Source organism: Salvelinus sp. IW2-2015, linkage group LG12 (assembly GCF_002910315.2).
Source record: "Salvelinus sp. IW2-2015 linkage group LG12, ASM291031v2, whole genome shotgun sequence".
NCBI classification, from domain to species: domain Eukaryota; kingdom Metazoa; phylum Chordata; class Actinopteri; order Salmoniformes; family Salmonidae; genus Salvelinus; species Salvelinus sp. IW2-2015.
Genome location: NC_036852.1, coordinates 10110466 through 10136526, shown reverse-complemented (window position 1 = coordinate 10136526; position 26061 = coordinate 10110466). Strand labels below are relative to the sequence as shown.

The following is a 26061-nucleotide window of genomic DNA, read 5'->3' as shown; positions in this document are numbered from 1 at the left end:
ATTTGGCCGGCAACAAATATATTTTTGTACTTTTACMCCCTTTTCTCCCCCATTTCGTGATATCCAATTGGTAGTTAGTCTCGTGCCATCGCTACAACTGCCCTAMAGACTCGGGAGAGGTGAAGATCGAGAGCCATGCCTCCTCCGAAACACAACCCTGCCAAGCCGCACTGCTTCTTGACACATTGCTCGCTTAACCCGGAAGCCAGACGCAGCAATGTGTCGGAGGAAGCACCGTCCAACTGGGKACCGAAGTCCGCTTGCAGGCGCCGGCTCGCCACAATGAGTTGCTAGAGCGAGATGGAACAAGGAAATCCCCGCCGGCCAAACCCTCCCCTAACTCGGACGACGCTGGGCCAATTGTGCAACGCCTCATGGGTCTCCCAGTCACGGCCGGCTGTGACACAGCCTGGGATCGAACCCAGGGCTGTAGTGACACCAAGTTTTGTTCACTCGGGATAACAATTTTTTTTGATCTGCGTTTCATTTTTTTTATAGGCCATTTACTGGCTAACGGAAAACCTGGTGCGTGTGTGCGTGGACCACACTCAGGAGAATGGCTTCTTCTATGAGTCCAAGATTAAAATATGAAAAGACAAAATGATGGGATTGCAACGCATTTGTGTGAAGATGTGCATGTGATCAGAATTTGACTTTAAAATGCCAGTTAGACTCAACTACATTACATCCCTCACTATTGTAATCAAATGTCCTATCCACCCTTACTTGTATGAAAGAACTGCTATCTCCGGTTTTGTGTGTGTGGTGTCCGAGCACACACACACATCTATGTTTTGATGGCAACATATATTTTCCCATGAGCTTTTAGCAGTTTATGGAAAACTAATATATTTCACCTCTGGGCTTGTCAGCAACACGAGGGCATAGCTTGCACGCACATTATGTTATTCTATCCTTGTGGGGACATAAAATGAATTTCCATTCAAAATCCCTTTTTCCCTTAACCTAACCCTTACCATAACCCTAACCTAAACCTGTAGCCCAAACCCTAAACCTCAACCTAACTCCTAAACCTAACCACTAACCCCTTACCCTAATTGTAATCCTAATTCTAACCCCTAAATTTAAAATTGCGTTTGTCCTCATGGTGACGTGTGAAATTTCCCCACGAGGGGGAATTTTCCTTGTTTTACTATCCTTGTGGGGGCTTTTGGGGATTTTAGTTCCTCTCAAGGATAGAAGAACCAACCCCCACACACACACACTCAGAAAAGCATCCCTCTGTTCCTTGTGGAGGAGAACACACTTTGTTAACTGCCCTGTCTTCCTCTGTGAGGTGTTGACATAGTTGTTGCCGTGCAGCTCTTCAGCAGAAAAACATGGTGTAGCGAGCGATGGATTGACAGCTGGATATCCTGTCATTCACACAGAGACCGAATGACTCCCACTGTGCTGTTGGAAGGGGTTCATGGCCATATCCTAGGACCTTAAAACAGTGGTGCAGTTCCTGCTGATGTTTCCCTGCACTTTCAATACTTACGTTTAGGATGATGTCATTATTTRACTTACGTACAGTTCACTGAGTATACAAAACATTAAGAACACCTGTTCTTTCCATGACCTAGACTGACCATGTGAATCCAGGTGAAAGCTATGATCCATTATTGATGTCACTTGTTAAATCCACTTCAATCAGTGTAGATGAAGGGGGATGAGACAAAGAAAGAACGATTTTTTAAAGAACGATTTTTAAGCCTTGAGACAATTGAGACATGGATTGTGTGTGGGTGCCAGTCAGAGGGTGACAACTGTAAGTGCCTTTGMACGGGGTATGGTTGTAGGTGCCAGGCGCAACAGTTTGTGTGTGCCAAGAACTGCAACGCTGGTGGGTTTTTCACACTCAACCGTTTCCCGTCGGTATAAAGAATGGTGCACCACCCAAAGGACATCCAGCCAACTTGACACAACTGTGAGAAGCATTGGAGTCAACATGACGAATCCCTGACGAATTCAGGCCCTTCTGAGGGCAAAAGGGGGGAGGGGTTCTAAATGTTTTGTACACTCAGAGTAAACTGCCATCTAAATGACTTGAACTTGCTCATTAATATTGTTAGGGAATATTCAATCAAATCACAAACTGTGCTGTCCGTCAGAGGAGCTGAGACCCTTGTTTAGAAGCAAAATGATAATTCAATTTCATTTTGCACATGTGCAGAACGTGACTCCGGTTACTTAGACACTAAGAATAGGCGATCGGGTCCCGAAAGCGAAGCCTGGGACTATACTTAGGTGTGATCCTCGCCTTTTCAAGAAAAACTTGATGATTAAACCTGATCTGGACTTGATTGTCAGTGTTTAGTTTGTCCCTCGGATTGGATTGGATGTGATGTGGATTTATGGTTGGGGAGATGGATGGATGTGCCCTGGGCAGGATCAAGGGGTCACGTCACACAAGGCTAACCTGGAAGTGTGGTCATGAGACAGGAAGCGTAGTGGCCTTGCAGCTAGCCAGACCTGTATGTTTGGTCGTGTTCGAGAKAATTAAAACCGTGATGTATCATGGATAAATTGAGACTGACTGATTTTACAACTAATATTGAGTAGTTATTTGTGATCCAAGGTCTCGACTCGCCTTTAAAAGTGGTCCAACGCTCCTTTTGTCTGTCCGTCCATCCATCTGTCTTCGGAAAAGCTCAGCGTGGCGGTCACCTAATACGTCTGCATACCCATCACGCATAGACCTGTCAGCTCCCTCTCCCTTCTCCACTCCACTCTGCACTTCTTTTCTCATTGTTGGATTGGCACCAGGATGCTTGTGTCCTGGAACCGTGGTAACTAACCACTCAAGGTGACAAACACACACATGCGCACGCACACACACTAAAATTATCCTAAACATCAGCAATTTGGCTTCCTCTCCTCCCACTACCGAGGAACAGGTACAGAGAACAGAAGAACCCAACATTACTTCCCATAATTGGCAGACTTCGTCCGTCTCCGATCGAGCGGCGGCGAGAGATATCTCATCTTAATTGAATGTCGCTCTCGTCGCTAATCTGCATCTTTGAAAGCGTCTATTCAGAAGCCCGGCTGACAAGAGTGTGTATTAATCGGTCTCCTTACACCCCCACCTCTTCTTCTTCCCCATGGGTAGAAAGGTTCCTTTTGTCTTCCTCGTTCCTCTGATCAGGGGTGGTCTCCCCTCCTCTTAAAGCCTGTTAACGAGCACTTGAGCAGAGACAATGAGGCGTGTTGTGCGCCAGCGGAGCCACAGGGCTCAGGAATGGAAGGGTCTGGCCCCTAAGGAAGGTATTACGGGATATTAGTGTGTGGGGGGGGGGGGGATTATTTATGTGTGTTTGTGGACCACCAGGGGTGTGTGTCTCACACCGGGAGATTTAGTTGGCTGTATAAATGTGCTTTATTCCCTTAAGAACGGTGGACATATCTGATGTGTGTGTGTGTTTTGAACTCAGCCCACCACACAGTGACCCAATAAGACAGCTCTTTGCATCAACAGATCAAACCGAAGACATTCATCAAAAAAAATGGAACGCTTCTTTAGTTACAAAGTGATGCTGGAACATCTATCCCCTCACGCTGACAATGGAATATCCTGCAGCTGTTACGTCTCTTTAGATTCCACCTCTCCTCTTCTCCTCCTCTCCCTTATGGATGTGTGTCAGGGATAGAGATGCCCAAAGAGACCTGTCCATCTGTCACGTCAACTGTCAAAGTGTCTAGTCTGAGCTGGATTGCCGGATCCTTGCGTCAGTCTTCTCACTGACTCCGTTGAATGAAGACTCAATGGCGCCGCATTCAGAATGAAAGCTTCCCATCTTTACTACTCAGTGTACAATGGAGCTTCCACAATAGCTTGACGTGATGGAGCTCCATGAGAGGGAGGCCCAGACTAGACTGCCCATTTGCCTAGGGGGTCTACCCAGGAAAAGAGAGGGTTGAGGGGGTAGGCTGAGGACCCAGGGGGGGAGAACAGTGGGGCTGTTCTGTTGGCTAAACAAGGGCATCCTCAGGACTCAGGTGCATGTCACCCAACACCAGTGGGATTATAGTGAGAAGCCAGTAAAGCTACACTGAGCCGCTCTTTCCTGCCGCTAGAGCGCTGGCCATATAGTATGGCAACCTGGGAGGTTCAAAATAAATCTGCTTCCAATAACATAAGGTATGAAGGAAAGCAGCTCAATGAGCTTTTGGATTTTATATTGGGCAGCTGTGMATTTTTTTTATCACAGACACTTCACATACACAGTACAGTCTCTGTGTCCCTTTGTTTAAAACACACACAATTATTGTTAACAAATGTAAACGTATACAGTACACAGTATTTTTCCTCACCTGCGTTGTTCGCTCTTCTCCTCACAGGAAAATAGGCCGGCGACGTGAAAAGAGCCTCAAAGCACCTCTTTATAGGCCTGTTTCCCTGGTGACAAAACCCCAGCACCACTTTCTCTCTCACCGCTCTGTCATAATGACAGACATTTTTCTTTTGTCTCCATTTCTTTGTCTTCTCTTTCTTTCATTTGGTAGCCAATTCTCGCTCCCCGTACCACCGGGTCATTTTGTTCACGTTAAGAGTAGGAGGAAGGAGGAGAGTGAAAAGAGGGCGAGAGAGTGAATGGGAGAGTGGGTATCTCCAGGGATGGGTTATTACTTTTAAATGATCCCCCTGTCGCCCTCCCTCCATCGCTCTCAAGAAGGATGTATAAAAAGGTTATTATGTTTCCTTTTGAAATGGCACGCTCTCCGTCTGTGCCTTTCATGTTCAAATGGAGTTACCTCTCTGCCTCCCTCGTTCTCTCGTTCTCACCACCTGCTCCATCTCCCTCTTTTTTTATTCTTCCTGCCCTCCCCTGTTTTTCACCACCTTGGATCCGTAATGCAAATATCCCTCTTAATTTGTTTTTGTTTCTCTTTCTCCCTCAACCTCTCCCATACCCCTTTTTTCTTTCGTCCTCTTTTCCCGCTCTCTCTCCCCGTCATCCTCATTCGATGCGTTCTCACATTGATGTGGTGTTTCTCTTTCTGTGTCTGTCTATTTCACTCTCTGCGTAGTATTTTTGAATTTTTATTGACTGCACTATGCTTGTTTCAATATCAGAGCAATCTCTCTCTCTCTGTCCTCCTCTTCGTCCTTCTCTATCCCTCTTTCAGAAAGGGGAGGAGGCAAGCCCCCTGGTGTTGGAGGATGGGCGGGAGCAGCTGATGTTCGAGGTGCCCCTGAACGACACGGGCTCGGCCGGCCTGGGCATCAGCCTCAAGGGCAACAAGTCCCGGGAGAAGGGYGAGGACCTGGGCATCTTCATCAAGTCCATCATTCACGGAGGGGCCGCCTACAAGGTACAGGAGCAGGAATGAACTATCTGATGTGCTGTTTTTGCTTCCATCTTTTTTTCTATCTCAMTGTTTCTGTTCTCTCAGTCTGTCTCCCTTTCTCTGTTGTCTGTCTTTTCCGCTTTCCAATTCTCGCTCAGCTTGCTCTCTCTATCTCCACCCTGGTTCCTTTTCTACTGTCTCTTTCTTCCGCTCTCTGTGGCATCTGTTTCTCTTTACTCTGTAAACCCCAACACTCAGCAGTCCTGCCCAGTCTGAAGCCCACATCTGTTTCAGTTCCCCTGACCTCTGACCCCTGGTGACCCCATTGACCTCGTCCCTCTGGCATTGTGCTCAGACTTTTGTGGATCGGGAGTAGGGGCCCTTTCTAGCATCTTCCACTGAAGGGCACACTCCATCTCTGTAGTGACACTTGGAGTGGATAGATTACTCTCTGAACTCCCCTGGTTCCCATCTTTTTCCACAGGTGTTGTGTCCCTGTGTAAATAAGGTCTGCACTGGGAACAGGGTGATGAGGTACTTAAGCGATACTAGTACATCAGAGCTTCGATGGAAGCCTGAAACTGGACTTATAAACTATTTTCTGAGGTATTTGGTATTTATGAGGATCCCCATTTCACAGCCCCCTTTGTGCAGTAAGGTATTCTTTTAGCTGTTGTTTAAAATCTGGTTTTATTACTAGCTTGAGTTACCTGGTGTGGCAGAGTTCCATGTAGTCATGGCTCTATTTAATACTGTGTTTTTCCAAGCCTCTGTTCTGGACTTGGGGAATGTGAAGAGACCTCTGGTTCCGTGTCTTATGTTGTACCGATGAGTGTCCAAACTGTGTGCCAACTGCTTGAACAGGCAGTTCGCCACCTTCAACACATCAATACCTCGCTCCAAGACCAATATTGATGCTGTCAATCTCTCCTTAACTTTGAGCCAGGAGAGATTGACATGCATGTTACTGACACTTCCCCTCCGTGTACATCAAGGCGTGATATGTTCGGCTTTGTTCTGGACCAAATGCAATTTACCTACAGTACCACTCAAAAGTTTGGACTCACCGAGTCAAAGGATTTTCTTTATTTCTACTCTTTTCTACATTGTATAATAATAGTGAAGACATAAAAACTATGAAATACCATGCATGGAATCATGTAGTAACCAAAAAAGGGTTAAACAAATAAAAATATATTTATATTTTAGGTTCTTTAAAGTAGCCACCCTTTGCATTGATGACAGCTTTGTACACTCTTGACATTCTTTCAACCAGCTTCATGAGGAATGGTTATCCAAAAGTCTTGAAGGAGTTCCCACATGCTGAGCACTTGTTGGCTGCTTTTCCCATCTCAATTGGATGAACTCTAATGAACTTATCCTCTGCAGCGGAGGCAACTCTGGGTCCTCTTTTCCTGTGGCGGTCCTCGTGAGAGCCAGTTTCATCATAGCGCTTGATGGTTTTTGCGACTGCACTTGAAAAAAYGTTCAAAGTTCTTGAAATGTTCTGTATTGACTGACCTTCATGTCTTAAAGCAATGRTGGACTGTCATTTCTCTTTGCTTATTTGAGCTGTTCTTGCCATAATATGGACTTGGTCTTTTACCAAATAGGGCTATCTTCTGTGTACCCACCCCTACCTTGTCACAACTGATTGGCTCAAACGCAGAAGGAAAGAAATTCCACAAATGAACTTTTAACAAGACACACCTGTTAATTGAAATGCATTCCAGGTGACTACCTCATGAAGCTGGTTGAGAGAATGCCAAGACTGTGCAAAGCTGTCATCAAGGCAAATTTGAAGAATCTCAAATATAACATATATTTTGATTTGTTTAACCCTTTTTTGGTTACTACATGATCCCATATGTGTTATTTCATAGTTTTGATGTCTTCACTAATATTCTACAATGTAGAAAATAGTAAAAATAAAGAAAAACTTTTTGAACGAGTAGGTGTGTCCAAACTTTTGACTGATACTGTATGTCCCTCCACACATCTGGACACTAATCCAGGTGCGACTGAACTAGGGCCTGTAGGACCTGTCTGGCCCTATCATGGACAGACCTCTTCCCATTTTATGTTTTGACCATGACAGCTTGGCTGTCATTCCCTCTATCTTCCATCTCCTCTTCTGGTTGCCTTCTCAAAGTGATTCAGTCCAACCCTTTTTTCAAAAACAATAAACAGGGAAAAGGGAAGATTGAGAGACCGAGAGAGATAAAAAAGGCAAACTTGGAGCGAGAGAAAGTTGATGAGATATTTTAGCATAAATTGAAAGTGCGTATGTTTGGAGGGCTGAGGTGTGTATGTGCGCGTGTCTCTCTCTTCTTGTGTGTTGCCTGTGCGTGTTGCCTGTTGTCGCAGGCTCCCTCCCTGCGCTGTGTGTGTGTGTGTGTGTGTGTGTGAATGCTAATTAAAAACTCTAAAGAGGCTAGCTAATGAGCGTGTGCAGGGAGGGCTGAGACACTCCGTCTGTCCCCAGTGTCTCTCTCTCTCTGGCTGTCACAGTCTCTCYACAGGCAGCCAGGGGAGGAGAAGCCACAGCCTCACACTGAAACTGGGACCTAACCCATTTCTGACACTGTTTGTGTGTGTGGGGGTGGGGGTTACTATCCTTGTGGGGACCAGAAGTGGGGACGTTTTGCTGGTCCCCACAAGGAAAGAGGCTTAGGGGTTAGGTTTATTTATTTATATATATTTTTATTTAACCTTTTATTTAACTTTAGGGTTACAATTACGGTTAGGTTTAGAATTGGGGTTAGGTTTGGTGTTAAGGTTAGGTTTAGGGGTTTGGAAAAATAGGATTTTAAATGGGATTCAATTGTTTAACCCAACAAGTATTGCGAAACAAACATGTGTGTTTGTGCTTGTCTTTTCAGGTGTGTTTGTGCATGTGCGCTTGCTCGCACACATGTGTGATTCTCTGTGTGTGTGTRTGTGTGCGTGGGCTTCTGCTTGCCCGTACGCGGTGTGTGTGTGTCTTGGGAATTGTGTGTGTGTGATCTGATAGGATCAGAAGGTTATTGGCGGTGTGAGAGGTCAGGGCCTGGCGGGGGCTGCTTAATGACTGAGGTCAGAGGTCAGTGGTGACTAATGGCGTGATGGGACTGGTGGCACTAAGGAGTCTTTAGTACCTCTGGCCATGTCTCTGTATTTCAGTTTCTGTCTCTCCCTCACTCTCTCTCTCAGATCTACAGGTGTGTCTTGGTCTGTAGTAGCTGCTACATACAAATTATCTCCCTCTCTCTCCACCTCCTTGTCTCTCTCTCCTTCTTAATCTCTCCATGCCTCTTTCTCTCCCTCTCACTCTATCATTGTTCCTGCCCCTCTCTTTCTCTCTCACTGCTCTCCCCCCACCTCCACCATTTCCCACCAACTCTTCTCTCCAGGACGGCCGCCTGCGGGTCAACGACCAGCTGATTGCGGTGAACGGCGAGGCGCTGCTAGGCCGCTCCAACCACGTCGCCATGGAGACCCTACGCCACTCCATGTCCTGGGAGGGCAATGCCCGCGGCACCATCCAATTGGTGCTCCTCCGCCCCGCCCCCTCTGGCTCCGCCCACAACACCAACGYCCAGGTACGCTACGAACGGGACAACGATCACCGTGGTTCACTGCTTCGCCGGCGAGCCTCTGACCCGAGGGGTCTCCGACACAGGSACAGATATATGCAGGGGTCAGCTCAAAGCTATACACTTAGTGATACACACAGGTACACAACGCAAGGGAACTTGCGTAGTCAAACACTCGGTAACATACACGAACACACGCAAGACGCAGCCCACAGCGAGGTACAGAGCAGCACGCACAGCTACTCTGAAGGCCTGGCGCAGGTATACACACAGGAGAACACACACAGCTACACGGATGACACCATGCAGAAACACACACTTGGCAATGTGCCACACAGCCACACGACAGGCAATGTAAAGACCAACGCGCACAGGTTTAGGTCCTTAGACGACAATGTCGACAGATACACGCGGGAATGCACACGCCGTCACACACCTGACAACACACACAGACCTATACGCAGCCACACACCCGACAACGTACACAGCCACACAAACCGTTACACACACAGTCAAACGCATGACAACACACGCAGTCACACACGTAGCCACTCACCCGACAACATACACATCAGCAACACACATGCCTATGCAGAGAGCATAAGGGCGCTGACAGGGGCAATGTACGGTGACTTACACAGACACGACAAAACACACAACCACTTAGACATGAACAGAAACGCACATGGATCCAACTACACACACAACCAGGACCTGAATAACATCCCACCACAGCTCTCTCAGGAGACTCTGAGAGAACACATACATGTTTGATGTTTGATGTGTGTGTGTGTGTGTGTGTGTGTGTGTGTGTGTGTGTGTGTGTGTGTGTGGTGTGTGTGTGTGTGTGTGTTGTGTGTGTGGTGTGTGTTGTGTGTGTGTGTGCATTTATTGATAAGTGTGTATTTATGCGAGTGTTGTGTGTGTGTGTGTGTGCAGCATTAACTCCTTCCCCTGCCCAAAACTGTTCCCTCTTCCCACAATGACCACCTTCATACAGGCAATGACTGTTAACCAAAAACCAGCTGTGACTAAAACTCAGGAGAAAATGTCTGTGCACTACTTATGAATAATTAATTGCGTGTCATTGATCATTATTAAAAAGTTACCAATCATTTTGCCGACAATAGTTGGGCACAGAAATGGCCACTGGTTGTTTCCCTGTCTTCAAATCTTTGTCTGCAATGCTACTGACAATCTGGCAATATTGCCAATATCCCTGAAATGCTTTTTAAACCTATTCTGTTTCTTGTGTTTTACTAACTTATTTATTTACTTTTATAATTTTTGTATTGTTCACTTGTCACCAGACCTGTCACTCAATGTTGTGTTTTTAATCTCACAAAAGTCCTTTGTTGAATAAAGAGTCTTCCTAAAGTCTTCCTCTTGCATGCTGTCTGTCTGTTTCACTGTGGTGGTGTGGTGATTCCTTGCTTTCCACTGGCTAGTACTCATGTCCTCTCTTTTCCTGATCTTTATATACCTCTCCATCTCTCTTTGGAATGATTGTTTCTATCTTTCAGTCTCTTTCTCACTCGGGGCTTATTCTTCTCTCTCTTCGCTGGGTATCGTCCCTATCCCCCATACTGACCCCTAACACACAGTCAAGTGGCTCACTCAGTCTCATCTAAACAGGCCAAAGAAATTTGGAGAACGGATTTTCCCCTTAGGGATGATCATGTTTTCTATTACGGTAGTTTACTGCGCTGTCCTCTTTCTGTAAGTATATGCACTTCAGAATTCCACAGTCAGAAAAGGAAAAGCATTATATAAACGGTCTATAGCAATACGACAACATAGCAGACACATGACAATATAATACAGACAGACTTTCCATACTTGGCTGTTGTTTTTTGCACTAATACCAATTATTTACAAGGTTTTGTTACTGATTTGTACTCATTCTCAGTTAATAAAGACGTCAACGTTTGTGATGTTCTCTAGTGCAGTGGTTCCCAAACTGTGGGGCAAACTCAGTCTTGTTTTAAACGTACTATTGAATATTGTAGAAGTAGAATGCACAAGGTGGGTAGTGCATCATCTGTTCCTCTTGTCATGTCAGTCATTGTATACCTTAGAGCTACAGTTGAAATTGGAAGTTTACAGTAAGCAATGCACATGTACAGTTGAAGTCAAAAGTTTACATACACTTAGGTTGGAGTCATTAAAACTCGTTTTTCAACCACTCCACAAATTTCTTGTTAACAAACTATGGTTTTGTCAAGTCGGTTAGGACATCTACCTTATGCATGACACAAGTCATTTTTCCAATAATTGTTTACAGATTATTTCACTTGTAATTCACTGTATCACAATTCCAGTGGGTCAGGAGTTTACATACACTATGTTGACTGTGCCTTTATACAGCTTGGAAAAGTCCAGAAAATGATGTTATGGCTTTAGAAGCTTCTGATAGGCTAATTGACATCATTTGAGTCAATTGTAGGTGTACTTGTAGATGTATTTCAAGACCTACCTTCAAACTCAGTGCTTCTTTGCTTGACATAATGGGAAAATCAAAAGAAATCAGCCAAGAACTCCACAAGTCTGGTTCATCCTTGGGAGCAATTTCCAAACACCTACGCAAGTATAAACACCATTGGACCACACAGCCGTCATACCGCTCAGGAAGGAGACGCATTCTGTCTCCTAGAGATGAACGTACTTTGGTGCGAAAAGTGCAAATCAATCCCAGAACAAGTGCAAAGGACCTTGTGAAGATGCTGGAGGAAACAGGTACAAAAGTATCTATATCCACAGTAAAACGATTCCTATATTGACATAACCTGAAAGGCCACMCAGCTCCAAAACCTTCATAAAAAGGGCAGACTACGGTTTGCAACTGCACATGGGGACAAAGATCGTACTTTTTGGAGAAATGTCCTCTGGTCTGATGAAACAAAAATAGAACTGTTTGGCCATAATGACCATTGTTATGTTTGGAAGAAAAAGGGGGATGCTTGCAAGCCGAAGAACACCATCCCAATCGTGAAGCACAGGGGTGGCAGCATCATGTTGTGGGGGTGCTTTGCTGCGGGAGGGACTGGTGCACTTCACAAAATAGATGGCATCATGAGGCAGGAAACTTATGTGGATATATTGAAGCAACATCTCAAGACATTAGTCAGGAAGTTAACGCTTGGGTCTTCCAAATGGACAATGACCCCAAGCATACTTCCAAAGTTGTGGCTTAAGGCCAACAAAGTCAAGGTATTGGAGTGGCCGTCAAAAAGCCCTGACATCAATCCTATAGAAAATTTGTGGGCACAACTGAAAAAGCGTGTGTGAGCAAGGAGGCCTACAAACCAGACTCTCTCTACTATTATTCTGACATTTCACATTCTTAAAATAAAGTGGTGATCCTAACTGACTTAAGACAGGACATTTTACGAGGATTGAATGTCAGGAATTGTGAAAAACTGAGTTTAAATGTATTTGGCTAAGGTATATGTAAACTTCCGACTTCTACTGTATTTATACCTTGTCAGAAATGCAAAGATCAACTAGTCCATGTCACTTTAAAAAAGTTGTTCTGTTTTTTTAGATAGAAGATATTGTTGTAATTTTTTTGTCACTCAAATATCAAGAGCAGTGTGCAGTTTCCTTTTAACTTCACTCAAATATGACAAATACACATTAGACAATTTCTTTGCACCCCATGACAAAATGTGTAGAATTGCAGGAAATAAGCTTTAAACCTGCAAAATCATCTCCACCAACAAGAGGGGTGTGAACAGTTTCTGTCATTAACAGTGCTTGTGCCCATAGAAATAGACATGTCACGTGCGCACGGGTGGTGCGGGATGTTCCCCAATGCTGGGAGGGGGGGCCCCGAGTGGAAAAGTTTGTAAATCCCTGCCCTAGTGGACAGCTGCATCTTGGGTTATCACAACAGCCACTCAGAAGCATTSTGAACCGTGACGGGGTAGCTATTGGTGAAGGAAGAAAGACTAGAAAAAATAAACTATTACGGTGTTAATGTCTGATGGTAGGGTATAATGGAGGGGCAGGGTGGAGAATGAGATGACAGCAAGGGGTTATGGGTTTAAATGGGTGTGACCAATGACCCTCCCTTTTGTGTCCTCCTGTCAGTCTCTCCTTGGCCACACCAAGTGGTGCTCCTTCCAAATCGGCAGAAAAATACATTGTGTTTGTGCTCCCTCAGAGCCTGTAGGAAAATTGTATAACTGCCAGTGCAGTTCTCACTGCATATCGCCATAGGCCTCAGCCTATGTTCACTCAGCAATCCACACATACACACACACACACACACACACACACTCACACTAGGCCTAATCTTATCAGACAACGAGACCCCAAGATGAAAGCCCAAAGCCTTGAGGGTAGCTCCAGGACCCCCACCTCTCTCTCTAACCCTACCAACTCAGAGGGGTGTTCCTCCATATCCTCATTGTGTTGACCAGCAGGTTCTTATTGTTCTGTGGATTAGGACGTGAGCTCCTCTCTGGCTGATTTGATGGCTCTGCCTGGCTGTCAAAGACCCATGAGACAGATGGGTGGATGGATGGAGCGGTACCGTGTGTGTGTGTGTGGGTGGGTGGGTGGGTGGGTGTGAGCCATTCTGACAGACGAAGATGTGTGTGACAGTAATACATGTAAAGAGCCGTGGTTGCCGCTAATGATACCATTGGGAACGTGTGTGTGACTGCACGCAGGAACAAAAGCACAACGGACACCCCCCAAAAGCCTAACTCACACACTGTTCTACCGAACGCACACAATGAAATCCCCTTTGATATGAGGATGATGGCCTAATGAAAGGAGTTAGCACATAAAGACGGTGAACGCGTTACGCCGCTACTGCTCATTACGTATAATGTGACAATGATGCAAAGCCCATAGCCACACACCCACAGAGTTGGAGAGAGACAGGGTGTGGGTGATTTTGTGTCTATCCATTTATTTGTGTGTGTGTGTGTGACGGCTGTAGATCCCACCACACCATCGCTCTCAAAGGAGAGGCTTTCATCTTTTATCTACAGTACGTCTCACTCTGCCACCAGCCCTCTCTATCTGTCTGGGTGCATCCCAAATGGCATCCTATTCCCTACGTAGTGCACTACTTTTGACCAAGGCCCATAGGGTGCCATTTGGGATGCGGCTTCTATCTGCTTCTCCATCTGCTCCTCTGTGGCGGTGGAGACTGTCCGATAACATGCCTGTCGTCAGCATGAGGGATTAACGTAATTACTCCATTTCCAACCCTCAACCAAACAGCGAGTCTCAGTGGTGCTACTGTCCTCTTACTGATGAAGCACACTCAAACACAATGTAAGCCAATGGGAAGCTGTCTGTTATGATTTCAATATGAATTAGGTAGAGTTCGTGCACAGTGCATTAGGTAGGGTTTGTGTATAGTGCGTTGGTACTGTGCAATAGCCGTTTTAGATGCTGATACTATACACATGCAAGCCAGTGCATGCTACCGCTAGATAAGCTTGAAAATTGATAGACCAAATAAGTGATTTGATTACTTCCTGAGGTCTCGCATGAGGAAGATTCAGGCTGAAGTCAATGGAAGAGTGGCACATTCTTATTCACTGGCGTGTTGAGGGTCTCGGTTTTCAAGCTTCTCTGATGCTAGCCCACTATGGCTCGAACTGAAATAGAATGATATAGTGGGTAAGCGGCTACTGTGTCTCCAACTGTAGTCATAGATATAGTGCTCTGATACTGTAAGATATTCTATGATCGTAAGTACACTTCAACACAACATATGTGCATCTATACTATGCACTTATTGTCCCCATAACTTTTCAATTAAGAAGCACATGTATATTTTTTCTCACTCAATGATTTAATGTCCAGTGTCATCCTTTGCATATTTTATATGTACCTCTCACGTGAAAACCTAAAAACACATTCAATGTGCATCCAATGTAGGAAAAACTCTGGGCCATTCCAAATCAAGTGATCAGGAAAAACTCTAGGCACTAATGCAATTCACTGACCTCTGCTCCTCTCTGGCTGTGACAGGAGAGCCAAGAGGCGGCTAGCCACCAGGTCCTAGACGGCCCCTCCGGACCCCCGGCTCTAGCTGCAGCTCTGGAGTCCCACCACCACAGCAACGGTCCCAGCCCCCAGCCGCCCAGCCAGCCGCCCATGGTCCCCAACAACATCTACTCCAGCTTTAGAGGTGAGAGGACACAGTAGGGCCTGAACTAGAGAAGCGATGGACACACTCATACTGATGCTTGACTTACACACAGTCACACACACACGCAGACATTCACACTTGCCTTTAAAAAAAAAATACATTGTACAGCGTCTTAATCACAGCAGTTATATACACTGACCAAAAATAAGAAAATGCAACGTGTAAAGTGTTGGTCCCATGTTTCATGAGCTGAAATGTTCCATACCCACAATTTTTTTTTAAACATTTTGTGCACAAATTTGTTTACATCCATGCTAGTGAGCATTTCTCCTTTGCCAAGATAATCCATCCACCTAGCAGGTGTGGCATATCAAGAATCTGATTAAACAGCTTGATCATTGCACAGGTGCACCTTGTGCTGGGGGAAATAAAAGGCCACTCTAAAATGTGCAGTTTTGTCACAAAACACAATCCTACATATGGATCAAGTTTTGAAGGAGATTGCAATTGGCATGCTGACTGCAGGAAYGTCCACCAGAGCTATTGCCAGATAATTGAATGTTAATTTCTCTACCATAAGCTGCCTCCGTCGTTTTAGAGAATTTGGCAGTATGTCCAACCGGCCTCACAACCGCAGACCACGTGTATGGCGWCATGTGGGCGAGTGGTTTGCTGATTTAAACTTTGTGAACAAGGTGCCCCATGGTGGGGTTATGGTTATGGGCAGGCATAAACTACGGACAATGAACAAAATTGCATTGTATCAATGGCAATTTGAATGCACAGAGATACCGTGTGTGTGTACATAATATATACACTACCACTACTAATGTTGTAAATGACTATTGTAGCTGGAAACGGCAGATTTTTAYGGAATATCTACATAGGCGTACAGAGGCCCATTATCAGCAACCATCTCCTGTGTTCCAATGTCACATTGTGTTAKCTAATCCAAGTTTATCATTTTAAAAGGCTAATTGATCATTAGGAAACCCTTTTGCAATTATGTTAGCGCAGCTAAAAACTGTTCTGATTAAAGAAGCAATAAAACTGGCCTTCTTTAGACCAGTTGAGTATCTGGAGCATCAGCATTTGTKGGTTCKATTACAGGCTCAAAATGGTCAGAAACAAAGCACTTTCTTCTCAAACTTGTCAGTCTATTCTTGTTCTGAGAAATGAAGGCAAGTCCATGCGAGTAATAGCCAAGAAACTGAAGATCTCGTACAACGCTGTGTACTTCTCCCTTCACAGAACAGCGCAAACTGTCTCTAACCAGAATAGAAAGAGTGGGAGGCCCCGGTGCACATCTGAGCAAGAGGACAAGTACATTAATGTCTAGTTGGAGAAACAGACGCATCATAACTGGCAGCTTCATTAAATAGTACCTGCAAAACACCAGTCTCAACATCAACAATGAAGAGGCATCTCCGAGATGCTGAAAAAGCCATATCTCATACTGGCCAATAAAAATAAAATATTAAGATGGGCATAAGAACACAGACACTGGACAGAGGAAGATTGTAAAAAAGTGTTATGGACAGACTAATCTAAGTTTGAGGTGTTCGGATCAGAAAGAAGAAGACGTAGAAAAAATGAAAATATGCTGGAGGACTGCTTGACGCCATCTGTCAAGCATGGTGCAGGCAATGTGATGGTCTGGGGGTGCTTTGTTGGTGGTAAAGTGGGAGATTTGTACAGGGTAAAGGGGATCGTGAAGGCTGGAAGGCTATCACTCCATTTTGCAGTGCCATGCCATACCCTGTGGACGGCGCTTAACTGGAGCCAATTTCCTCCTCCAACAGGACAATGACCCAAAGCACAGCTCCAAACTATGCAATAACTATTTAGGGAAGAAGCAGTCAGCTGGTATTCTGTCTATAATGGAGTGGCCAGCACAGTCACCGSATCTCAACCCTATTGAGCTGTTGTGGGAGCAGCTTGACCGTATGTTACGTAAGAAGTGCCCATCAAGCCAATCCAACTTGTGGGAATTTATATTTGAGATTCTTCAAAGTAGCCACCCTTTGCCTTGATGACAGCTTTGCATACACTCTTGGCATTCTCTCAACCAGCTTCATGAGGCAGTCACCTGGAATGCATTTCAATTAACATGTGTGCCTTGTTAAAAGGTCATTTGTGGAATTTATTTTCTTCTTAATGCGTTTGAGCCAATCAGTTGTGTTGTGACAAGGTAGGGGTTGTATACAGAATATAGCCCTATTTGGTAAAAGACCAAGTCCATATTATGGCAAGAACACCTCAAATAAGCAAAGAGAAACAACGGTTCATTATTTTAAGRCATGAAGGTTAGTCAATATGGAACATTTCAAGAATTGTGAAAGGTTCTTCAAGTGCAGTCGCAAAAACCATCAAGCGCTATGATGAAACTGGTTCTCATGAGGACCGCCACAGGAAAGGAAGCACCAGAGTTACCTCTGCTGCAGAGGATAAGTTCATTAGAGTTACCAGCCTCAAATTGCAGCCCAAATAAATTCTTAACAGATTTCAAGTAACCGACACATCAACTGTTCAGAGGAGACTGCGTGAATCAGGCCTTCGTGGTCGAATTGCTGCAAAGAAACCACTACTATAGGACACCAATAAGAAGAAGAGACTTGCTTGGGCCAAGGGACAATGGACCGCTGGAAATCTGCTTTTGGTCTGATGAGTCTAAATTTGAGATTTTGTGTTCCAACTGCTGTGTCTTTGTGAGACGGATGACCTCCGCATGTGTGGTTCCCACCGTGAAGCATGGAGGAGGAGGTGTGGGGGGGCTTTTCTGGTGATACTGTTAGTGATTTATTTAGAATTCAAGGCACACTTAACCAGCATGACTACCACAGCATTCTGCAGCGATATGCCATCCAATCTGGTTTGTGCTTAGTGGGACTATCATTGATTTTTCAACAGGACAATGCCACACCTCCAGGCTGTGTAAGGGCTATTTGACCAAGAAGGAAAGTGATGGAGTGCTGCACCAGATGACCTGGCCTCCACAATCACCCAACCTCAACCCAATTGAGATGGTTTGGGATGAGTTGGACCTCAAAGTGAAGGAAAAGCAGCCAACAAGTGCTCAGCATATGTGGGAACTCCTTCAAGACTGTTGGAAAAGTATTCCAGGTGAAGCTGGTTGAGAGAATGCCAAGAGTGTGCAAAGCTGTCATCAAGGCAAAGGGTGGTTACTTTGAACATTCTCAAATATATAAAATGTTTTGATTTGTTTTACACTTTTTTTTGTTACTACAATGTTCCATATGTGTTATTTCATAGTTTTTGATGTCTTCACTATTATTCTACAATGTAGAAAATGGTACAAATGAAGAAAAACCCTGCAATGAGTAGGTTTGACCAAACTTTTGACTGTGTGTATTTATATCATCACAGCTTTGAACCACCACATCTCCTCATGACCACACACTACAAACAGTATGCCTGCTGTTTGCAAATGTACCACGTCCTACATATTCCAACCCACTCCATTTCACTTTTATACTTAACTTCATCTGCACCTATTTATAGCGAGGGGGGTGACTCATTAGCCATGTTTTTCCCTGTACGTATCTCCCTCGCTTTCATGTGCAAAGTTCTGACCTTGGAATCATTATGCTGATGAAATGGCTTCCAAGTGGGCCGGATTTGCATACGGACTATTGTGCGAGCAGCAGAAGAGAGGACTACAAACTGTTTTACATTTAAAATCTTTGGCTTTTTTCTTTACCTCCCCGGAGAGTGCAGGAAGCCCACACAAAGCCTGTGCTTTCAGAGGGAAATAGAAATAGAAATACAGAAGGTACTTTTTGCTGTGGCAGTGTACGAGGTATGGTCATGTATAGTAGTACCTAGTGGAAATGCTCGCAACATTATATGGCCTTAGCTTTATCCACTGAAATTCACGTACTGCTCAATTTGACACACTTTCTACATATCGCTGTAGCTTGTCTCTCTCCTACTCTAACGCACTTAGGGGGGTGTTTGTGTGCTGTGTTTGTGTGTGTTCTGTACATGTTTCATGAGGCGTACAGAGTGGTGTGTTGGTGCGTGCGTGCGTGCGCCAAACAATACTGTTTGGCTCCGGCAGATGATTGAGTGTGTGTATCACTGCATCACTGTCCTAGGCAGGCAGTCTTACAGACAGCTAGCATTGACACAGCTTCCAACGCAATGGCTGTATACCAAATGGCGCCCATCGGGCTCAGAAGTATTGCACTATATAGGAACTAGGGTACCATTTGGGACAATGCCTCCGGTCTCAGTGGCCCTTCATGAAAGTGATGACTGCTTTATCTCTAGGCAGAGGAAGATATATTTTTCCTCTTATAACAGGACTATCACTTTTGCCACATGTGATCCTGTATTTACATGGCATAGACCTTCCTCATGTGTCTGAGATTTCATGTGTGCTTGACACAGTAGTATTAGAGTAGAAGTTGCCTGTCAGCACTGATCTAGGTTCAGCTTAACCACCCTCGATCCTAACCGTAGTCTTTAGGGCGATAGCCTCAAAACTGACCTTAGATGAAACACTCCATCCTACTCTATTAAAGGCACTGGTCACTGGTGGAATTTCTGATTAATGTGTGTCTGTCTGTGCTGTTTGTCCCTATTCTCTCCCAATCCAGCTCCTCCCACTAATGGTGGCCACGCCCATTACGAGGAAGAGGAGGAGATGGAAGAGGATTTCCCCTCGCCGCCTTCGCCTAGCTCCGTGGAGGAGATGAACGCTAAACTCCAATACACAACACAACCTCACCGGAGGTAATTACACTGTGGCCCTGTTTGAATTCCAGACCAGGTCAAAAGTAGTGCGCTACATGGGGAATAGATTRCCWTTTGGGACGCAGTCCTTAAAGTTCCTTTAAAATTAGACATTGGTCATATTCATTGGTGTACATYGTAGCAAAACTTTCTGCAACGGAAAACGAAAACAAACATTTCTTATTGGACAAAGATAGGTCCAAGGTATGTCCCTCTGAACGGGGTATGGTAGTAGGTGCCGGGCGCACCGGTTTGTGTCAAGAACAGCAGCGTTGCTGGGTTTTTCATACTCAACAGTTTCCCGTGTGTATCAAGAATGATCTACCACCCAAAGGACATCGAGCCAACTTGACACAACTGTGGGAAGCTTTGGAGTCAACGTGGGCCAGCATCCCTGTGGAACGCTTTTGACACCTTGTAGAGTCCATTCCTCAACGAATTGAGGCTATTCTGATTGCAAATAGGGGGGTGCAACTCAATATTAGGAAGGTGTTCCTAGAGTTATTATACCAGTAAATGTGTATTCTTGTGGGGAAAACGAATGTTGTAAACACGCTCAAAAGTCACATTTGTTTTTTACAAAGCTATTTCACTATCATTATGGATAATGAGTTATGAATAATGTTGAGTGAGAAAGTTAGAGGATCAAAGGGCGGCAGGTAGCCTAGTGGTTAGACCGTTGGGCCAAGTAACCGAAAGGCTGTTTTTGTAAATAAGAATTTTTTTCTTAACTGACTTGCCTAGTTAAATAAAGGTTGTTTAAAACCCCCCCCCCCCATTTTGATCTTTGATATTGGTAATTTTGACTAAATGTATTAAACTAAGTGAATTTGTCCAAAATGCTTATGACACCTTCAAATGGGGAGGACTAGATACGTAAAGTGCATTCATTTCTAAACGGTAAAACAGTTATGTACTTTCGCCTCGTATACTGTAAAACATTTGACCTCAAGTGAAATATTATCTCGCGTAGCACCCCGTATTTTCGACATATTCAACAGCGTTTAAGAAATATATTACCTTCAACAGTGATATCTCTAGTTGATTCGGTAAAACGCCGCAATCTAATATTTGGTACTAATCTATTGGATGTCCGTAAAAATGTTAGCTTAATGGGTCACAGCAATTAGCAGTTTGACATTTCAGTGGAAATACCGCTACTATCAGCTTTTTGAAAAGCTGTTAGCAAAAAAAATATGTACCGTATTATCGGCACCTTAAAATGTTGTTCAATTACAAGATATATATCCGTAAATTGTTTTTTTTTTAAAGAGACACCAACCTCGTATCCGAAGTATTTACTAGATAGTTGATTAGTTGGCTAGCCTTCTGGTAGAAAAAAAAATAATGAATGACTTGCCTGAAATCCATTAGCTATATTTCAGAGGTAAAAAGTTGGATATTAAATGACTCTGCTGTGGTCTGTCGTGCAGTCGAATTTTACAATATAAAGCGTGTCCCACAATATGTGTATATATATGACTTTTCAGAAACTCTTAAAACCTAACTCAACTTACATAAATTGCTATGAAAATCTTTAGTCGCAAAATGTACCGTTATTTTCCAGTCCAWTTAAATGTTGAGCTAGAGGTGATTAAATCCTCTAACTGTTGGAGTGTGTACGAAGTTAGGTGGTGTCCGATGTTGGGGGGAAATGATCTAATACGTTGGAACATGTGTAACATTTGTATACATGCTTGGAAATATGTTTCCCCTATATTCATTTAGGTGGCCCACTGCTGCTAAATGTTTGCCACCGGTACAAAAAATATTTTGTAAATGTTGTATAATAATTTTTACCACGACGTGCTTTTAAATGGACTGTCGTTGGTTCAATGACTGGCAGTCTATGGAAACAGCTACAATGGTATTGCTCTAATGCTAGTAGCATTACTATCCTTGCCACCACTGCTGGAAAATAAATAACAAAGTATATTTACATAAAATACTCTATAAAAGAGTAAACATTAAAATAGGACATAACAGAAGTACAGGCTACAGTGTTAGTAGTGTTGATTATAAATTTGTATTTTTTTTCTCAGTGAGTGGAACAAGGCCCCCAAAATTCCTGAGGGTCACCTTCACCCAGACACAAAGACCGCACAGCTACCCGGGCAGACAGACAACCCTCAGACAAGGAACTCTAAGAGCATGGACCTGGGTGAGCACACTCATGCACACAGTGTTGCATGCACACACAGTCCGATATGGAGGGATTTCAGTGCCAACAGAGATTKTATTTCAGTTCCATAGTTTTTAATTTGAATTTATACATTTTTTGTTATTGGCTATGCACAAATTGAATCATTTCATTCATAAATTCAAWATTGTATTTTATGATTTGAAACTRACTTGAATTAGTATTGCATTCAGTTTAAAAATCACATTTMAAAAAATATTTATACATTGAATTTCAGTGTGGTAGATATTGCTTTCATTGTCTGTTTCAAGTGTACAAACTATAATTTCAAGTKTACCAAAGTTTCGTACAGTGCCTTGCAAAAGTATTCACACCCCTTAGATTTCTTCACATTTTATACACATTTTACTGTGTAAATATATACACTGAACAAAAATATAAAGGTAACATGTAAAGTGTTGGTTTCATGAGCTGAAATAAAAGATCCCAGAAATGTTCCATACCCACAAAAGAAGCTTACTTCTTTCAAATTGTGCGCACAAATGTGTTTACATCCCTGTTAGAGCATTTCTCATTTGCCAAGATAATCCATCCACCTGACAGGTGTGGTATATCAACAATCTGATTAAACAGCATGATCATTACACAGGTCCTCCTTGTGCTGGGAACAGCAAGTGGCCACTATAAAATGTGCAGTTTTGTCACAAAACACAATGCTACAGATGTCTCAAGTTTTGAGGGAGCATGCAGTTGGCATGCTGACTGCAGGAATGTCCACCAGAGCTATTGCCAGAGAATGTCATGTTAATTTCTCTACCATAAGCCACCACCTTATGGATTAGGGACTATTGAATTTATTTCTATTGACTGATTTCCTCATATGAACTGTCACTCAGTTAAAATCTATGAAATTGTTACGTGTTGTTTATTTTTGTTCTATATTTATATAGTACCAGTCAAAAGTTTGGAGACACCTACTCATTCCAGGTTTCCAGGTATTTTTTTCTTAAAACCGCATTGTTGGTTAAGGGCTTGTAAGTAAGCATTTCACTGTAAGGTCTACTACACCTGTTGTGTTCGGCGCGTGTGACAAATACAATTTGATTTGATTTGAAATACAATTTGATTTGATATACAGTGCCAGTCAAAAGTTTGTACACACCTACTCATTCAAGGGTTTTTCTTTATTTTACTATTTGACTATTTTAGTGAAGGCAACACTATGAAATAACACATGGAATCATGTAGTAACCCAAAMAATGTTCAACAAATCAAAATATATTTGATATTCTTCAAAGTATCCACCCTTTGYCTTGATGACAGCTTTGCACACTCTTGTCATTCTCTCAACCAGCTTCAGTCTTGAAGGAGTTCCTACATATGCTGAGCACTTGTTGGCTGCTTTTCCTTCACTCTGCAGTCCAACTCATCCCAAACCATCTACATTTTATATATTTTTTTAATAATAAAAAATTCTTAACAAATCAGTATAAGTATTCAACTTAACAAATCACATAAGTTACATGGACTCACTCTGTATGAAATAATAGAGGTTGACATGACCCTTCCGCTGTCCACCATGCATGCAACATCTGTAAGCACAGATTCAACATTATTATCACATGGGCCCATTGGAATGGTCTTATAATGCTATGTTAACACACGCATTTGACCATGAAGGGTTTTTAAAATTATATATAAACTCTGCAAAAAAAGAAACATCCTCTCACTGTCAACTGYGTTTATTTTCGTCAAACTTATGTGTAAATATTTGTATGAACATAACAAGATTCAACAACTGAGACATAAACTGAACAAGTTCCACAGACATGACTAACAGAAATTGAATAATGTGGAATAGAGTAACAGTCAGTATCTGCATTAAGTACTGCAGTGCATCTCCTCATGGACTGCATCAGATTTGCCAGTTCTTGCTGTGAGATGTTACCCTAATCTTCCACCAAGGCACCTGCAAGTTCCCTGACATTTCTGGGGGGAATGGCCCTAGCCCTCACCCTCCGATCCAACAGTTTCCAGACGTGCTCAATGGGATTGAGATCCGGGCTCTTCGCTGACCATGGCAGAACACTGACATTCTTGTCTTGCAGGAAATCACGCACAGAACGAGCAGTATGGCTGGTGGCATTGTCATGCTGGAGGCTCATGTCAGGATGAGCCTGCAGGAAGGGTACCACATGAGGGAGGAGGATGTCTTCCCTGTAACGCACAGCGTTGAGATTGCCTGCAATGACAACAAGCTCAGTCCGATGATGCTCCACCTCCAAATCGATCCCGCTCCAGAGGACAGGCCTCGGTGTAACGCTCATTCCTTCAATGATAAACACGAATCCGACCATCACCCCTGGTGATACAAAACCGTGACTCGTCAGTGAAGAGCACTTTTTGCCAGTCCTGTCTGGTCCAGCGACGGTGGGTTTGTGCCCACAGGCGATGTTGTTGCCGGTGATGTGTGGTGAGGACCTGCCTTACAACAGGCCTACAAGCCCTCAGTCCAGCCTCTCTCAGCCTATTGCGGACAGTCTGAGCACTGATGGAGGGATTGTGCATTCCTCGTGTAACTCGGGCAGTTGTTGTTGCCATCCTGTACCTGTCCCGCAGATGTGATGTTCGGATGTACCGATCCTGTGCAGCTGTTGTTACACGTGGTTTGCCATTGCGAGGACGATCAGCCGTCCTCCCTGTAGCGATGTCTTAGGCGTCTCACGGTACGGACATTGCAATTTATTGCCATGGCCACATCTGCAGTYCTTGTGCCTCCTTGCAGCATGCATAAGGCACGTTCACGCAGATGAGCAGGGACCCTGGGCATCTTTCTTTTGGTGTTTTTCAGAGTCAGTAGAAAGGCCTCTTTAGTGTCCCTAGTTTTTATGACTGTGACCTTAATTGCCTACCGTCTGTAAGCTGTTTGTGTCTAAACGACAGTTCCACAGGTGCATGTTCATTAATTGTTTATGGTTCATTGAACAAGCATGGGAAACAGTGTTTAAACCCTTTACAATGAAGATCTGTGAAGTTATTTGGATTTTTACAAATTATCTTTGAAAGACACGGTCCTGAAGAAGGGACTTTTTTTTTGTTGCTGAGTTGACATATTTTTTATTTTTCTCCCAATTTCATTTATGATCTTGTCTCATCGCTGTAACTCCCCAACGGGCTCGGTAGAGGTGAAGGTCGAGTCGTTCGTCCTCCGAAACATAACCCACCAAACCGCGCTCCTTAACACCTGCCCGCTTAACCCGGAAGCCAGCTGCACAAATGTGTCGGAGGAAACACACTGAAGTCAGCCTGCAGGTGCCCGGCATGCCACAAGGAGTCGCTAGAGCGCGATGAGCCAAGTAAAGCAGCCCCCTGCCAAACCCTCCCCTATACCGGGCGACGCYGGGCCAATTGTGCGCCACCCTATGGGACTCCCTGTCACGGCCAGTTGTGACACAGCCTGGGATCAAACCCGGGTCAGTAGTGAACCCTCAAGCACTGCGATGCAGTGCCTTAGACCGCTGCGCCACTTGGGAGGCCTGACCTTTAGAAGACAACGGTTCCTGAACTTGACTGTCTAGTCAGTCTAACACTGCTCTGTGTGCATGCGTATGTGACTCCTTCACTCATACCCAGCTTTTTCCCTGAAATATTTCCATAGCAGCTTATTTCCTCATATTAGCACCTGGGTGACCCTGTTAGCCTCTCTCTTTTATTTTGCTCTCACACTCTCTCTCTCTCACTCCCACCCTCTCTCTGTCTTTTCTTCTTTCTCCCTCTTTTTTTCGCTCTCTTCTCTCGTTCTTCCCCCATCTCWCTCTTTTCTMAATCCCCCACCCGTCTCCCTCCCTTTCTCTCTCTTCTCTGTTTCAGAGTGAGGTATATCTTATTCTGTTAATCATTTTTGCCTGTCGCTGGTTTCCAATCCCAGTTCATTAGGGATGTGGATTGGGTTCCCCCTCCTGAACTAGTTGCACGCTGCTACTGCACATTGATTGGCTTTTATTAGGAAGAGACCCCCCGCATCCTACCCACTGCTTATCTTGTCTTTCTCTTTTTTTGTAATCTCTCTCTTTCCTCCTCGTTCTCTTTCACTCCCTTTCCGTCCTTCTTTCTCCTTTTCACGCTCTCTCTGTACATCTTTCTCTCTCTCCCTTCTTTTTCCTCTCTCTCAATGC

General features: G+C 44.1%; 1 protein-coding gene across 5 annotated transcripts in view; it reads left to right on the top strand.

Annotated features, from left to right (window-relative positions):
- pard3ba (par-3 family cell polarity regulator beta a) overlaps positions 1–26061 on the top strand; it is a 198442-nt gene that overhangs the window by 97248 nt on the left and 75133 nt on the right. For all 5 annotated transcript variants that reach the window (XM_023997820.2, XM_023997819.2, XM_023997823.2 and 2 more), the window contains 5 exons: positions 5134–5319; positions 8688–8876; positions 14868–15027; positions 19611–19746; positions 21789–21907. In XM_023997820.2, the coding sequence (XP_023853588.1) occupies positions 5134–5319; positions 8688–8876; positions 14868–15027; positions 19611–19746; positions 21789–21907 (790 nt within the window). The remainder of the gene's footprint in view (positions 1–5133; positions 5320–8687; positions 8877–14867; positions 15028–19610; positions 19747–21788; positions 21908–26061) is intronic.